General features: G+C 41.9%; 1 protein-coding gene across 3 annotated transcripts in view; it reads right to left on the bottom strand.

The window, feature by feature from the left end:
• The window catches only part of fz3 (frizzled 3), a 114149-nt gene that overhangs the window by 5588 nt on the left and 94503 nt on the right, over positions 1–14058 (bottom strand). The window contains exon 1 of one of the 3 annotated variants that reach the window (XM_017081849.4): positions 6976–7414. The exons of the other annotated variants lie outside the window; for them this stretch is intronic. Within the exon in view, the coding sequence (XP_016937338.3) occupies positions 6976–7182 (207 nt within the window). The 5' untranslated portion in view covers positions 7183–7414. Of the gene's footprint in view, positions 1–6975; positions 7415–14058 lie in introns of those variants that run through there. 3 annotated transcript variants of the gene reach the window in all.

The raw sequence follows: 14058 nt of genomic DNA, 5'->3' as shown, positions 1-14058 counted from the left end.
GTTTTGCATTCCTAATAAACCCTAGCTTAGATAATTCGGCATCCAAAAGATACGGATCGGTTCAAATGACTGTATTTGTGCGCCACTAATTCGGCTAAGTCAGCTGACTAGTCGAGTTAGCCGACTTTTCAAGTCCCGCCGACCGCTGCCAGAGCTGTCAAGTGATGCCGACGACATGCGACTGTCGTCTTACAATTAATTGACATTTTGACTGGCGAGGATTGTCATTCAAAGACAAACCTTGTGGAGCGGAATGCCCCAAAGGAGCAGCTCCGCGCCAACTGGCTGAAGATTCTGAGCCGTCCTCTAAACACCAGAGGGCATACTACTAGCATCTGGCTGCTCCTCAGAAAGATTTTTCTTTAAATGTATTTTTACGCGCTTAACATTTTTCAAAACTAGGACTCATTTGAATGCATTATTAACTTAGCACTAATTTTGCAGATGCACAGATCTTGTTGCCCCTATAGACGGTGTTATATTATGGGTATAACAACCTTAGGGCCCAAGATTCCGATGACTAACGCCATGAAATGAATTTCTAGTTCATTGTTGTATTTGCTAGGTACGTGGATGGTTCTGTTGGGTGTTTCGATCCGCAGCCAAGTTAGATAATCTGGCCCAGCGATCTGCGGGCCAGGCACTCGCAGGCACTCCAGTTAGCCCAGATCTCTGTGGCTCTGCGGCTACGTTGGCAATACAATTGGGACATGTTTGTCCGGTTCCCGGCTACAGATACTCGGCTGCTCCTGGAGGAGATCGGGAGGAGGACCTGACAGGCCGTGCCTCATGGGCTTTGCGGAGGGGAAGGTTATGTATGTTATGTATGTGCCGCCGTCTGCAGCTCTGACATTTTCAAAAAGAGCTGCCGTTTGCCGTTTGTACGCGCAACTTACAATGCAAATGGTGCCAGCTGTTTTTACTTCATCTTCATTTTATTTTTTATTTAAATGCGGAGAAAGAGATCACCGAGCTGGGTGTCGGTGAGAGCAATTCACGCGTGCGCAGGCGCGCGGTTCAATTAACTTAATTGCCATGTAATTACGGGGAGCAACAAAAGCAACAAGTAAGTAATAACAACGGCAGAAAAAACAACATCAACTTCAACATCTTGCCGTCATCTTCAACATCCTGCCGCCGATGCATGCGAGCAAAACAAAAGACTTAAGACACAAACCTGCTGCCGCCGAGCCTCTTCTCTCTCTGCCTTTCTGCGTCTCACTCTCGAACCTTTGTTGTTCTTTCGAATACCCTTATTTAATGTTACTTATCCTAGTAAAAAAAAATGTATTGATATTGTATCACTTTTTGAAGAACGACAATAAGCGTAATATTAGTTTCCAAAACAATATAAAAGAAATTTTGGAGTATGGATGCAAATAAATGTGCATTCTTTTCAAAGCACAAAATCCTTACATCTTTTTCTTAACGAATAATATTATTAAAGCATTTTCAATCCTTTTTTTAAAATTAATAACATAAAGTTTAATGAATAAATAGTATTTAGTAAATACGTGGAAAAAGAAAGCATATCTAAAGATTCCAGTTAAAATTTCTACGAATTCTTCTCCATGAATTCTCTTCTTCGTCTCTGGGAGCCTTTTGCTCCCCCTTCCTTTCCCCTTCCCGCTCATCTTTACCTTCTTTCTCCGCTTCCTGTTCCCACCCTCTTCCCTCCTGCAATTCCCTGACTGGCTGGGAAGGCATTTGAAAATCGTTGCCGCATTTTTTGCGTGTGTGCCAGTAGCAGGGGAAAAGAAGCAAGAAGCCACTGCCGCAGAGGAATGATCTAATTGTTTTCAGTTTTTACATTTTTGTGTTTTTGTATGATTCTCTGGGGCCTCTTGTGCTTTTTCTGCGCTGTCCCATTTTATTTTCGTCAACGTTGCAACTGCCTCACCATCATTATGGAGACGGATTGTGGCCAGGCCGAAAAATTCCAGCGAAAAAGTCCAGACAGGCATAAATTTTGAAATATCTAAAAAGCACTGAAATCTTTTTGGGTACAAAACCGCTTTTAAATCCATTTTAAGATCGCTAGCATGGTAAATAAGGATTTAAAATAATTATTTTAACTGACTATATGAGATGGGTTAGTATTGATTAGAACTAAAACAATACAGATACATAGGTAAAAACAAACTGTCACTTAATTTTCAGTGTGCACGAAAAAGCATTCGCCGGACTTCAAAGTTGTCGCCGAAAGGAACAACAAAACAAAAGCAGCCGGTTTTCTGTGTTTTTTGACATTATCAGCGTTAAGTCGACTCGAAAGCTACCCTGATGGGTTCCCCATGCCCTGTGTCTTTACCATAATTACAATGCAAACAGAGCGCTCTGCCATCTCGCTTCCACCCTAGTGCTATCTCGCTCTGGGGAACGTAAACCAGGTAGCAGGAACAGCAACAACAGTCCGGTGCTTGGTCTTTGCGATAAGGAAGGTAACCCATCTTATCAGAAACGTCCGGCGGATTAACTTTGCGGGTGCCTCATTTTCTTTGGCTTGCCAGTCAAATGCAAACACATTAGTTGCCTTTTATTTATCGGAAGAACAGAGAAGAAATGGGAATTCGTAGTGCTTGATATTGTGACAGCTCCGGGATATTATAAACGCTTGACGACATCTAAGCTGGGGCTTTATGCCTCTAAGGCATTATTGTGCCCGCGTAGTGACGAATCGCCCTGCACTCAGAAAATCAAGGAGGAGTAATGCAAAAATCTAGTTATCATATTTAAATGGTAGAAACTACTCTTTAAAGTGGGAACCAGACCCATTACATCGCGTTGCCTTACTCTTTTTCGCAGTTATTTATTTAATCAAGTGCGACTAGATATTGATAGTGTGGTATCGGCCTGATACATGTACTTTGCCCTGCCTAAGGTTAAGTGTTGGGGTCTATATATACATATACATGGCTGATATGGGCCTTTAGAGAGCGATAAGCCGCAGGCAACTGTCGTAAAATAAAGTTTCACGGCATTCCATTGGGTGGCAGAGCATTCCCGGTATCAAAAGCCTCCCTTTCAGGCCCCAGCCCCCTTTCCCTTTCACCTGGAACTGGTTGCTGAGCATTCATAATGGGTTCTGATTTTCAAAATCAAACAATTTTATTGTCGCCGTCGTCGATGTTGCTGTTGTTGTTTATGGCTGCCATCTATTTGGTAGCGGCGTTGTGTGAAGTTTTATTTTTTTTAGAGAACTGCTTGGCTTTCGGACTTTCGTTCGAAGGCTTACACTCTTCCTCAAATATTGACAATTACTTTACATAAAACACCGCCCCAGATTACCACGACCAAATTTGTGGAGTAGTAAAAATTGGGAAAGAACCCTAAGCTTTGGGTGTTAAAACCCCTTTTAAGTAAAATCCTATGCAAATCTATGGTCAAAAAGACCTGAATTTATGTTATATCCAATATAAAATTATTACTTTTTCATACCCCTTACTCGATCTCACCCAAAATACATTGACACCTTAGAATCAATTTATATTCTCTCTTTCTGGGCATCTATTCTGTAGATACATAAACGTTTCTCTGTTTGTAGGGTTAACTAAATAATAGTCCATGTGCAGGCAGCCCCTTGATGGTTATCTATGGAACACAAACCCAGCGGGACGCACTTTTAATTAATTTACTTGTAATTGTCGCTTGACGAGCACTTTGTCGGCACTCCCAGAACAGGGCAGGGAGACAAACGAACAAACAAACCGGCAAACTGAAAAACTGACAGCCTCAGGAGAAATGCACTTTTGGTGTTCACTTTCTATCTTGGAAATGTCACGAAAAATTGAAACTTCAGTCAACCTTTTCGATGGGTTTTTCACCTTATTTGATCTTTTCGAGGCATTTAAATAAATGTTTTAGCTATTAACATTAAACATGTGCAAAATTTGTTGATTTCGACGACCTTTTAAATACATAATGAAATGTATTTATTCTATTTTAGCCATATGTTAACTCCTTGTGTTACAATCTCGTTAATGTCTTTGTTTAGAAGAGATTTCTGGGACCCACGATTATGAATAAAATCCTTGCAGGCTTTTCCACTCAGGATAAGTACACCCTAATTCAAATGCTCTCAATATTTCCATCGGCCTGCACCCCGTTTGGTGCGATCTCCAGCACTTTGTTATCGGTTCCGAGAATCACGTAAATACACCCACATAAAACAGTTCTATTGCTCTTGATGCTTTACACCCGATGTGGGTGATGTGGCTGCCGTTGGAATCTTTTCGATTTGTGATTCTGTCTAGTTTCGAGATGCTTTGATCTTTTTACGTTCTTCCGATCCAACTTTTTCGGTCTTTTTGGACTTTGTTTTCAGAGGCAGGAAGGCTGGTTAATTGCCACTTGAGGCTTGGTCGGCTGTGTTTTCCTCTACACAGTAAAAATTTTGTTGGTAAGATCTGTCACCTTATAAAAATTTTAAATGGGGAAAATGTATTTTAAAAAAATACCATTGTCTAAACAACGATTTAAAAAGTACTTTATGCTATACTATTTCAGTGAATTTTATAAAAAATTCAGTTGATTCAACAACCGAAATGTTTTCGGTGTAGTCAACAGAGAAAACAGACACAACCATGGCAGTCCAGTCCCAGATTAGACAATGCATTTTATTTTCCTATTTCTTTGCAGCGCCACGATAACAAAGTAGGCGGCAACGGGCTCCGCAGCCGTCCAAAAAATACGAACCAAATAAAACCCAGCCCAAAGGCAATGAGAGAATATCCCAACTGTAGCCTTATAAAAAGTCTGTGGTCAGTAGCTTCTGTCGCCTGTTTCCAGTATCTGTCAGTGCTGCCGAAATTCTAGATCAAAAAAATGAATCGAAAATACTTTATCTGCTTGTTGTATGCATTGTTTGTTCAAGCAGTCCTTTATGTTTATAAACTTAAATTGCCTAAAAAAATGTTTAAAAGGTTTACTAACGTGGAAAATGGTATTGTGAGACTCCTGAAAAGTAGCCAAATAGCAAGATTGGTCGGGGAAATACCAAGCCCGTCATCTCCACTGTCTGCACTTAGCATCGACATCGAAAACAACAACACCGCGTCATCGCCATCGACATTTGCCTTTTTTATCCGAAAGCGGGCATGGGCATGAAATGCAAGATACGCTCAAAGGAAACCGAAGTCCAAACGAAAGGTGTTAATGGACCCGACAGTGCGCACAGATACAAGAGGAAAAGAAACACAGATACAGCTTCCATCTGAGCTACACATAGAAAATTGTACACCGATCCAAAGGAAACTTATTTAAAATTTAAAATATTTAAGTTCTGTTGACTGTATTTATTCCTAATGGTAGTGTTCTAGAAAGAAATCTCTCCGATTCTGTATACTTTTCAAATTACGGTTATTAATGTGAGATTACCTCGATGGAATTAAAAATATATCTATACTTTTCTCTCAGTGCTTGCCTGGTAAATATTTCTCCCAGCGGCGCTCTTTCTTCTCGCCCATTTGTTCCTTTCTCTCTTTTTACCGGCTCCATCGCATAGATCTCCCTGCCTAAATATCATCTTTTGTGGGTCTTTTTCGAGTTTTCCACTAAATGGCCTGCCCATTCTGCTGACTTTTCCCTCGGCGGCCCATTTCACGCACTCTGAGGCAACTCAGCGATTTTCATGGTCAATTTCTACGGTAAATTATGGAGCGAGATGACCTAAAATGTTTAAGCCTCAGCTTATTTGAGCATGCAACCACCAGCAATAGCTTAAGAATTAAGAAAAGGCTTTATTCAACGCTTGGTTACTAGTTACCAAAAAAATATTCAAGGAATTAAATAAAATATGTGATTATCAATTTTAAAACTTCCTATCGAAGCGGACAAATAATTCTCCATTAATTGAAAAGCAATTAAATATCACTCCTTGACTTCTTTTTAGTGATAACAGTGCTCTTGTGTTTGAGAGTCAGTCGTGTTTGCCTCTTATCAAGATATATATAGCTCCCAAATCGGAGAACCTTCTACCTTTTTGCCGGTCCGTCTCGATCCCCAGAGAGTTGCTAATGAAAATGAAACCCCGAAAGATACAGAAAAATATATAATTAGAGGAGCAAAAAGCATTCAAAAATTAAAAAACTACCAAATGTTTTTGGATTTTCAGCACATTTAAATTTTATAAGTTTCATAAAGGAAAGTCCCAAGTCATTTGAACTCTGCTTTAATGTTTTCTAATAAAAATAGGTCTCCTGTGACTGGTCAGCAGATAAAATACAATTAGTCCTGTCAAATATGAATATTCATCCAAACAGACCCTCAAAAATCGCGAAATGCCTCCTAGCTTTTTTGTGTTTCTAAATGTTTTCAGTTATTGTTTACTGCTGCTCTCCATGGCTTTGTGTTTATCTAAGATCTCTGAAGCGTCAGTAAAACATGAAAAGCCAAAAGCAAACAGTGGGAGCAGAGTGTAGGCGGTGGATGGAATTGGTGGGGGCCGTGGGGCGGACGAGCCCCACTTTGATGGCTGCCGGCCTCCGAAAATCTCCCTCCACAAGTCCGTCTATAAAACGGCCCCACGTATCCGTCATCCACAATTTCGAACTTTTCACTAGAGTTTGTGATTTTTAAACAATTTGTTGTTCGCCGCTGCCTGTTGCCTTTGTTTTCATATGCAGTAAATTCAATTTAAGGGAAAGCTTGCGAATTAAAATTGGATAGATCATTAATTTTGGGGGAAAATATGTTTCGTACCTCCAATATTTCCATTATTAAACTTCAAGGTGTTTTAAATGCCCAATACGCTTTTTTAGCGTTTACTAAATTTAATTACCTGCCTGGCTTTTCGTCTTTGTGCTAACTCTACGTTTTAGACGCTGTTTTGGTTTTTTGTTTTTCGCACGTAAGCGACGAGAATTATTTTTATGGGCCACACAAAAGCCGGGCTTATCGACAACGTGGGATCGCAGAGACCCGGGACATGCCTGCTCTTTGGCTCAGAGCTTATATATAGCTGCTCGGCTCGCTTACCTGAAGCTCAGCCTCCAGCTGATTTGTGTGACCCGCCAGGTTGGGCAACGCGGTCATGTTGTAGCCAAGACCTTGGCAGGCGGAAACGGCGATGGGCTGGCACTGTAATCCATTCGGGCCGGCTGCCACCGGGCCGTTGTGGCCGGGACTGCTGGCCGAGGTCATGGCCACGGCCAGGATCAGGAGCAGGATCGGGCTGGCGTGCATTGCGACTCACTTTGGCGCTAACTTGGTTTCAGGGTGTCATGTTTGGCACTCCAGGGTGGGTTCTTGCTTTTGATTCCACTCGCGAGCACTTAAAAAAATGTGTTGTATTGTTTTTTGATTATTTTGGTTCTGGTAGGTTACGTATTTCGCAGGGTTCTCAAGAATCCGCTTAGAGAACTGTGAATCGTGACCGCTAGTCTCTGGTCTGTCGAACAAACTGGCGGTGCTCGGTCGCCAGTCGTTGGGTTTTGTCCGCTCCAAGAGCCTCAAACTTGTTCGAGTGCCGGCTTGGAACATGCTCGACGGCTATATAGGTAGATATACATCCTACATCCGTAGGAGGTCCAAAGCCTAATGAAGACAAATAAATGTACCGTTTTTATACCCATTCCCACTCGGGAAGGAAATAAAATTTGGAAGGCAATAGAGGGACTTCCCAATGAGCGCGATGTCGAAGCAAGATGATATATGGCTGTGGGCTTTGATAGTTCCTGTGCTTGGGATGAGTAGTTGGGAGGTACTGGTAACTTATGGCTATCTTTGTTGAATAATTAAATTATATTGGTTCCTAAATCGTTCCGATTTTATTGTTTATATGTTTGGAGAACAGAGTTACTAGTTAAAGTTTATGATTAAAAAGTATGGTTGGTGTGTGATTCAGTTAGTAATAAAACGGTATTGTTCAACCGTAGTAGAATTCTAGCCAGTTTTATCCGGACTGGGACACCCACACATGGATATGTGATGGAGATGGAAGCGATTTATCCGAGAAGAATCAGTGGCCGGCAGGTGAGCTCTTCAAGTGACTGCCGAGCCATACAACCTGGAGAGTCAATCGGCTCGACACATACCGTACACACACAGAAAGAAAGAAAAGTAGTTACACCCGAAGTATGATATTAAGGCTCCTAGGCCCTAATTTTAGCTAGAGGGCAGCGGCCTAAAACAAACCAAAGGTATGAGCTTAAGGTCAAACCTTAAAGTACAGATTAACGTTATAGAGATCATTTATGAAAGTCAGCCATTTCCATTGGCTACCACTTTTTTCGAGTGTATGGTGAGGAAATTCGATCGGCAACGTCGACCAACCACAACAGCAACATCAAACAGAACTGAAAGATAGCGAACTTGGGGGCTTCGTGGAGGGCAAGGGCGTGTGGCTGCGGAGGGGGTGTGGCTGGCTGGAGGTTGAGGTGGATGCAATTGAACACCGCGATCCCCACACGCTGCAAATGACGGCGTCGGCGATCTTTGATGTGTGCTTTGATTTCCGGCAGCCAGATAAGATTTTTGCCCCTCGACTGGGCCTTCTCTTTTGGCCCTTTTTTACTGCTTTTCCCGGGTGCCCCGGAGAAAATCACAGATCAAAACGAATTGCTGCAAATTCTGTTGTGAATTCTTGATCTTTGCAAGATTGTAGGCTGAGTCAAGGGGAAATATATAGCATTAGATCGGATAGGAAGCCACCTGTTCTATTTTCATTTCAATTATGAATTTATACATATCTTATGTTCTTACCTACTATATCACTGTAATATATGAGGCCTACTTCCCACAATCATAATATACAGCAATGATAATACTCCAACCACTTAACGTTCTAAGTCGGTCCCCCAATCTTCAGATCCCTCAATTGTCAACGCAGCTAATCCCCCATGTAAGTACTACCCGAAATGAGGTATAGGGCATCCGAGGACGGAGAGACGCAGGGCAGGCCGCTTTGTTTGCTTGCTTTGTTTGAACTCAGAGATGCGCACGCAAGAATATCATCAAAGATCTCGATCTGAAGGTGGAATGGGAATGGCTGGCGTACAATGGCTAATGTAAGCACTTGCAATTGGCCTTTTCCTTCCCACCTAACCCTGCCTCTGTTGTTTACCCAATACCCACTCCACATTCGGGCCTTGTGTTTTTTGTTTGGTGCTCAGTAGTGTTCCTGTTAAGTGCCCCGATCGAAGTACACCCCTGCCCATGCCTATTGCTGTCTAGCTTGCTCTCAAGTGGGGATCAGTTGGGATCGGGGGAGATTAATCCAATTGTGGTAATACGGTGTCTTTTGTCAGGGGGATATGATCGTAAACAGTAGTCATGCATGATCATCGGCTCAGTTCAAGAGAACTGTAATGTTATGGTGAAAACACTTGGTTATTATTAGTTATTAGTTTATAAAAAAAATTACTAATAGCATTTATTTCCAAAGTGTCTATTATGTCTATCGCTCTCATAAGGTCTTCTGTGTCTGTGGGCTGGTGACTAGTTTTATGTCCTGCAATTCAGGTGGTTCATTCCAAACTTTTCCCGGCTTCAAAGCGGCACCGCTCAAAGAGGATTTGCTCAGCCGTTAAGCGCTGTCGCTGTCAACATGGAAAACGATCATATTTTCCACGCCGTCTCCTTTTGCCATTTGCCATTTTCCATCTGCCATTTTCTATTTGGCGATCGGTTGACTTTGATTTCTGTGCTCTTTCGCCAGATGCTTGACAAAGATATGCGGGCTCAGACGGTCCGGTGGTCGGGATGTCCGACATGAGTCACCACCCACCAGCCGAATCGTATCCCACAGATACGCGAGTATCCACCGAGCGGTTCGCCACTCTCCTAACTAGTTTTCTGGTCGGCCGAGTTCAAAAGCGCTTATTAATCTCTGGTACTTGTGTTTAGTACTTTTAAATACGTTTTGAGTACTTTATTCAGTACGCTTGATGTTTTGCCGCCGCTCCAAGTCACGATGTTTGCTCTGCTCTGCGCTTCCCCTTTTGCATCTCCTTTCTGCTGTTTGCTTTGCTTTTGCTCTGCTCTTGCGAATTGGACGCGCGTCAATATTTATTTTACTTATCTTCTCGGTCGCCCAGCTCGCGGATATTTTTTATGTTGGAAAAACAAGGGGAACGAGGGGAACCCCTCGAGGGGAGAACGAGGGAAAAAATGGATAAATAAATTCGATTTTACCCAACATCAAACAAAAATATGCCTAGTTTGACGGGATTACGGAATAAATAAATTTTATAATTCTCAAATTATTATCATTATAAAGTTTAGCCTGCCTTTTTAATATAACCTCATCCATCGATTTTGGCGGACTGCATATATTATGCAAAATGAACCAGCCTCATGAAAGCCACTGTTTTTCCGCGGAGGAGAAGGGGAGCCGTGGATTCGAACGCCCTCCGAACTGGCGCCCGCCTGCAATTCAATCCGCCCGGCGACTCCCAGCGGGACTTCTTCTGGCAACCCAGCGTTTCGCTTCCCCACGTGTTATTTGCTCCTCTTGCAGAAGCCATAGGAATAATGCGATAATTACAATGCCAAGAATCATTCGTTGGTCGGGGACACCGTGTGAATTACCGCTGCCCAGACTAAAACAATCTAGAGTTACTCCCAAGGCGGGGAAGAGGGGGAGGTCCGGGCCTGTACTGCCTACCAAAGAGAGCTCCATTGGATAATCCTGCTTCTTCAGTTACACTAGCCACATAAATCTTCTACTTCAAAGTTGGGTTGTCGGCGTGACAAGGCAGTGTGATGAATACATATATATGTACGACTCGGGGATTACACAAAGAAAGGTATATAAGCAAAGGGCCACCAGAATCGGAGTTTTGAAGCCCAACTAACATGGGCCCCAATGGAAACCAATATATGATACAATACCATGCATCAAATATCACAGTAATCAGTTGTATTTATAGTTTGATACAACGTCATACAATATCACATCAACATTTTAAATGTATTTAATACACAATGTAGTATAATACTACGACATCTAAGAAACAGCATTGGTCCAATCAAAGATCCGTTTATATATACGGCTACCGCATACAACTGACTTAGTTATGCGATAGGCCTAATCAAAGGAGTTGAGAGCCCGATTCCATCCTTGAGAAACCGATATGCTGCCAGAATTAAACGGACGTGCTCTAATCCAGGTAGGAGGGGAGCCCAAAGTTTGGGTCCCAGGCAACAATAAGCCCCAGCCAGACAATAAAACCCTATAAAAACACCGAAATGCGAAAAAAATGGCAAATGAAAATGACAAAGGATCGCGAAAGACTCGTTCGGGGCCCTAGACATTCGTCTATAGGACGGAATGTTCGAACTTCGGAGACAGGGGCGCGGCGACCGGCGAAGATAATTTGTCATATCCTGGCGGAAGGAGGGAGGGAGAGAGCAACAGGGGCTAGACAAGGACGGAGAGTCACCAGGCGGCGGCGGCAAAAGATGTAAGCCGTGCGGTGCGCTAATAAAGTTGCCCGGCAAGAAATGAAGAGCTTCGCGGAGGGCAACTCGAACTATCCCCTCGATTTTCTCCGGCCCTGTGTAGGTGCTAATTTAGCGACCCCACAGAGATACAAATACGACTGCAAACGCAGCGAGTTCCTCGGAATTTCCATTTTCAACAGAAATAAAGTTCGGATAAGGGACTAAATGTCAAAATTATCAACACACTGGGTGCCCATATTAACCCATAGCTAAATTATCGTCTTAAATTAACCCAAAAATCAAATTGGAACATATTGCCGACCACAGTTGGAACAAATTCCTTGAGATTAACGTACATTTCTGAAAGGTAGCTTTTCTTTCCCAGCTACGTCTTATGAAAATGGGTAATTTGCATTTCATTTTTAAACCAATTCGCAGCTCAGTTACCATGGGTTAAGAGCCCCGATACGGCTCGAGTCTTTGGGCATTGGAGATTGCTGGTCGAGCGAGCATGAACAGGGAGAGGCGGGCGAATACAGCCATACAAAGAAGCAGGGCTCATGGGCCAGACAAAGTGCAAATATATGTTGCGAGAGTCCAGATCCCAAGCCGGTCCTAAAGCCAAAAGGAAGGCGGGCCGGAACCATAAGAAAATCGGAAAAAAATACGGCTGAGTGGTCCGCCTTGGCTCGAGATGCCAAAGTGCATCAGGCACTAAAATGCAGAAAATTGAAACAGGCTTTTAATGAAACGAAAGTGCCGCGAGAAATGAGATGTGCGACTGGTTGGATGCTGGATGGCTGGATGGCTGGACGGTCCCTTGGTCAGATCGACTGACTATCTATCTGGACATCCAATCCAGGGCCCTCAGATGGTGGCAATCGAGAGCAAGAGCTAAAAAATAAAATAAAGCGAACACAAAGAGTCAATTAATTAGTAGATGGATCCACGATTAGTGCTATTTAAACAGTGCGCTGCAGTTGAAAATCCAGTTGAGGCTCACTGTAAGAATAATTTGACATATTTTCAGGTATGCACATGTCATTTTTTGATATAGATTTTTGTTTCTTTTCTTTCTGATCTTTATGATTTCTTATTGTTTTAGCTGTTTATAAATCAATTGACATACAATTATAAAGAATTATAAACTCTAAATTAAAGAGTTCATAACAATTGGAGGCCATCAGCATTATTTTAGGAAACCTTGAAAATAGAATGAATAATTTGTGCAATTTAAACCTTTAAAATTTAATTGAATATAAAACATAATTTTCCTTGCTTTCCTTTTTTATGAGTTTTTTTCTAAGTGCCGACACCGTGGCCGGCGAATGGTCTTCCTTTTACTTAAGATAAGAACGGGGAATGGAAGCTGGGGCGTTCATTAAATGATAACACAGCGGCAGACGGGTCCGCGTGATAAGGCCATTTGAACCCGCTAGGACAGGTAAGAAAAGAACATCTTTGGAGTCTGAGCAATTGGATGGAAAGGCACTACAGTGATTCAAGATGCAGGACTACTAGGGAGACTGGCCAGACAATAAACGGAAACCAAGGGGTAGAATTATAAGCTTTTTTAAGGGAGTTTGGTACCAAAAATGAAAATTCATAATATATTTAATTAAGGTTGAGTAACAGTAAACTGAATTTAGGCGAACATACTTGTTTGTATCTAGTCTCGTAACAAAAATGCTTGCTGAAGATAGCTTCTTTCGTTAACCCTTCACCTAAATGAAAACTTTGATTTCAAAAAGAGAACGATGCTTGTACAAAAACCGAAAGGTAAACATCGCTTTGCATTCGACCCATCATCATAATGGATATTGTAAGCTGCAGGTTGAAAACAGGGGCGTGACAAGGGGGATCCAGATCAGGATTGGGCAAAGGTACAGGTAGAGGGGCCTGGAGGAGAACCAGAGGAGCAGAGCCACACGGAGCGGGAGCAAAACGGCAGCCAACCGGGAATCGGTTTACGTCTTCTGCGAAATATTCATTATAGCAAATTTGTAAGGGCAATCGAGAGGAGAGGCAAAAAAAAGTTCACTGAAAGAATAACAAGAGCTAAACGTGAGATATTCATATTGTTCTTTTTCGATTTAAATTTAATCGTCTACCCAAATCAGAATAAAATTCTATAAAATCCGCAATAAGCAAAATTCCATAAATATGCATATGGATCATCTGTTCGGCTTGAAACATTTTAGGTAAGTCGATGTTCAACTGAGTGGTACAGCGGTTGAAGCACTCTGTACCGGTGTAATATGTTGGAAATTGAAACCAAAGTTCCGAATTTTTTCACGTGTAGCGTCGTTCAAGGAGGGGAACTTTTCCGTGTCCAATGCGGTTTTTATGCTTCTCATCTTTTTTTTGCAGAATTATCTTTGCTGTTATTATGCACTATAAGGCCTAATGCGCACAGTTCCTGTGTCTTTAAAAGGTTGCTGGAAGATGGGAAGGAATACAACATACTATACATATTCGTGGGCGGAATAGTCGACCGATTTATGTGAAACACCCGATTAATTATTAATAGAGACTTAAAAAAAAATATATATATATTTTTGTATTGTTAATATATTAACACAAGAGGTAAAAAAACAATAACATGGGAAACCCCAAATTAATTGTGAGTACAAATTAAAGTTAAATTAAAAATAAAAAGTTAATTTAAGCATTGCG

This window comes from Drosophila suzukii, chromosome X, assembly GCF_043229965.1.
Source record: "Drosophila suzukii chromosome X, CBGP_Dsuzu_IsoJpt1.0, whole genome shotgun sequence".
NCBI classification, from domain to species: domain Eukaryota; kingdom Metazoa; phylum Arthropoda; class Insecta; order Diptera; family Drosophilidae; genus Drosophila; species Drosophila suzukii.
This window is presented reverse-complemented; position numbering and strand designations above follow the sequence as displayed.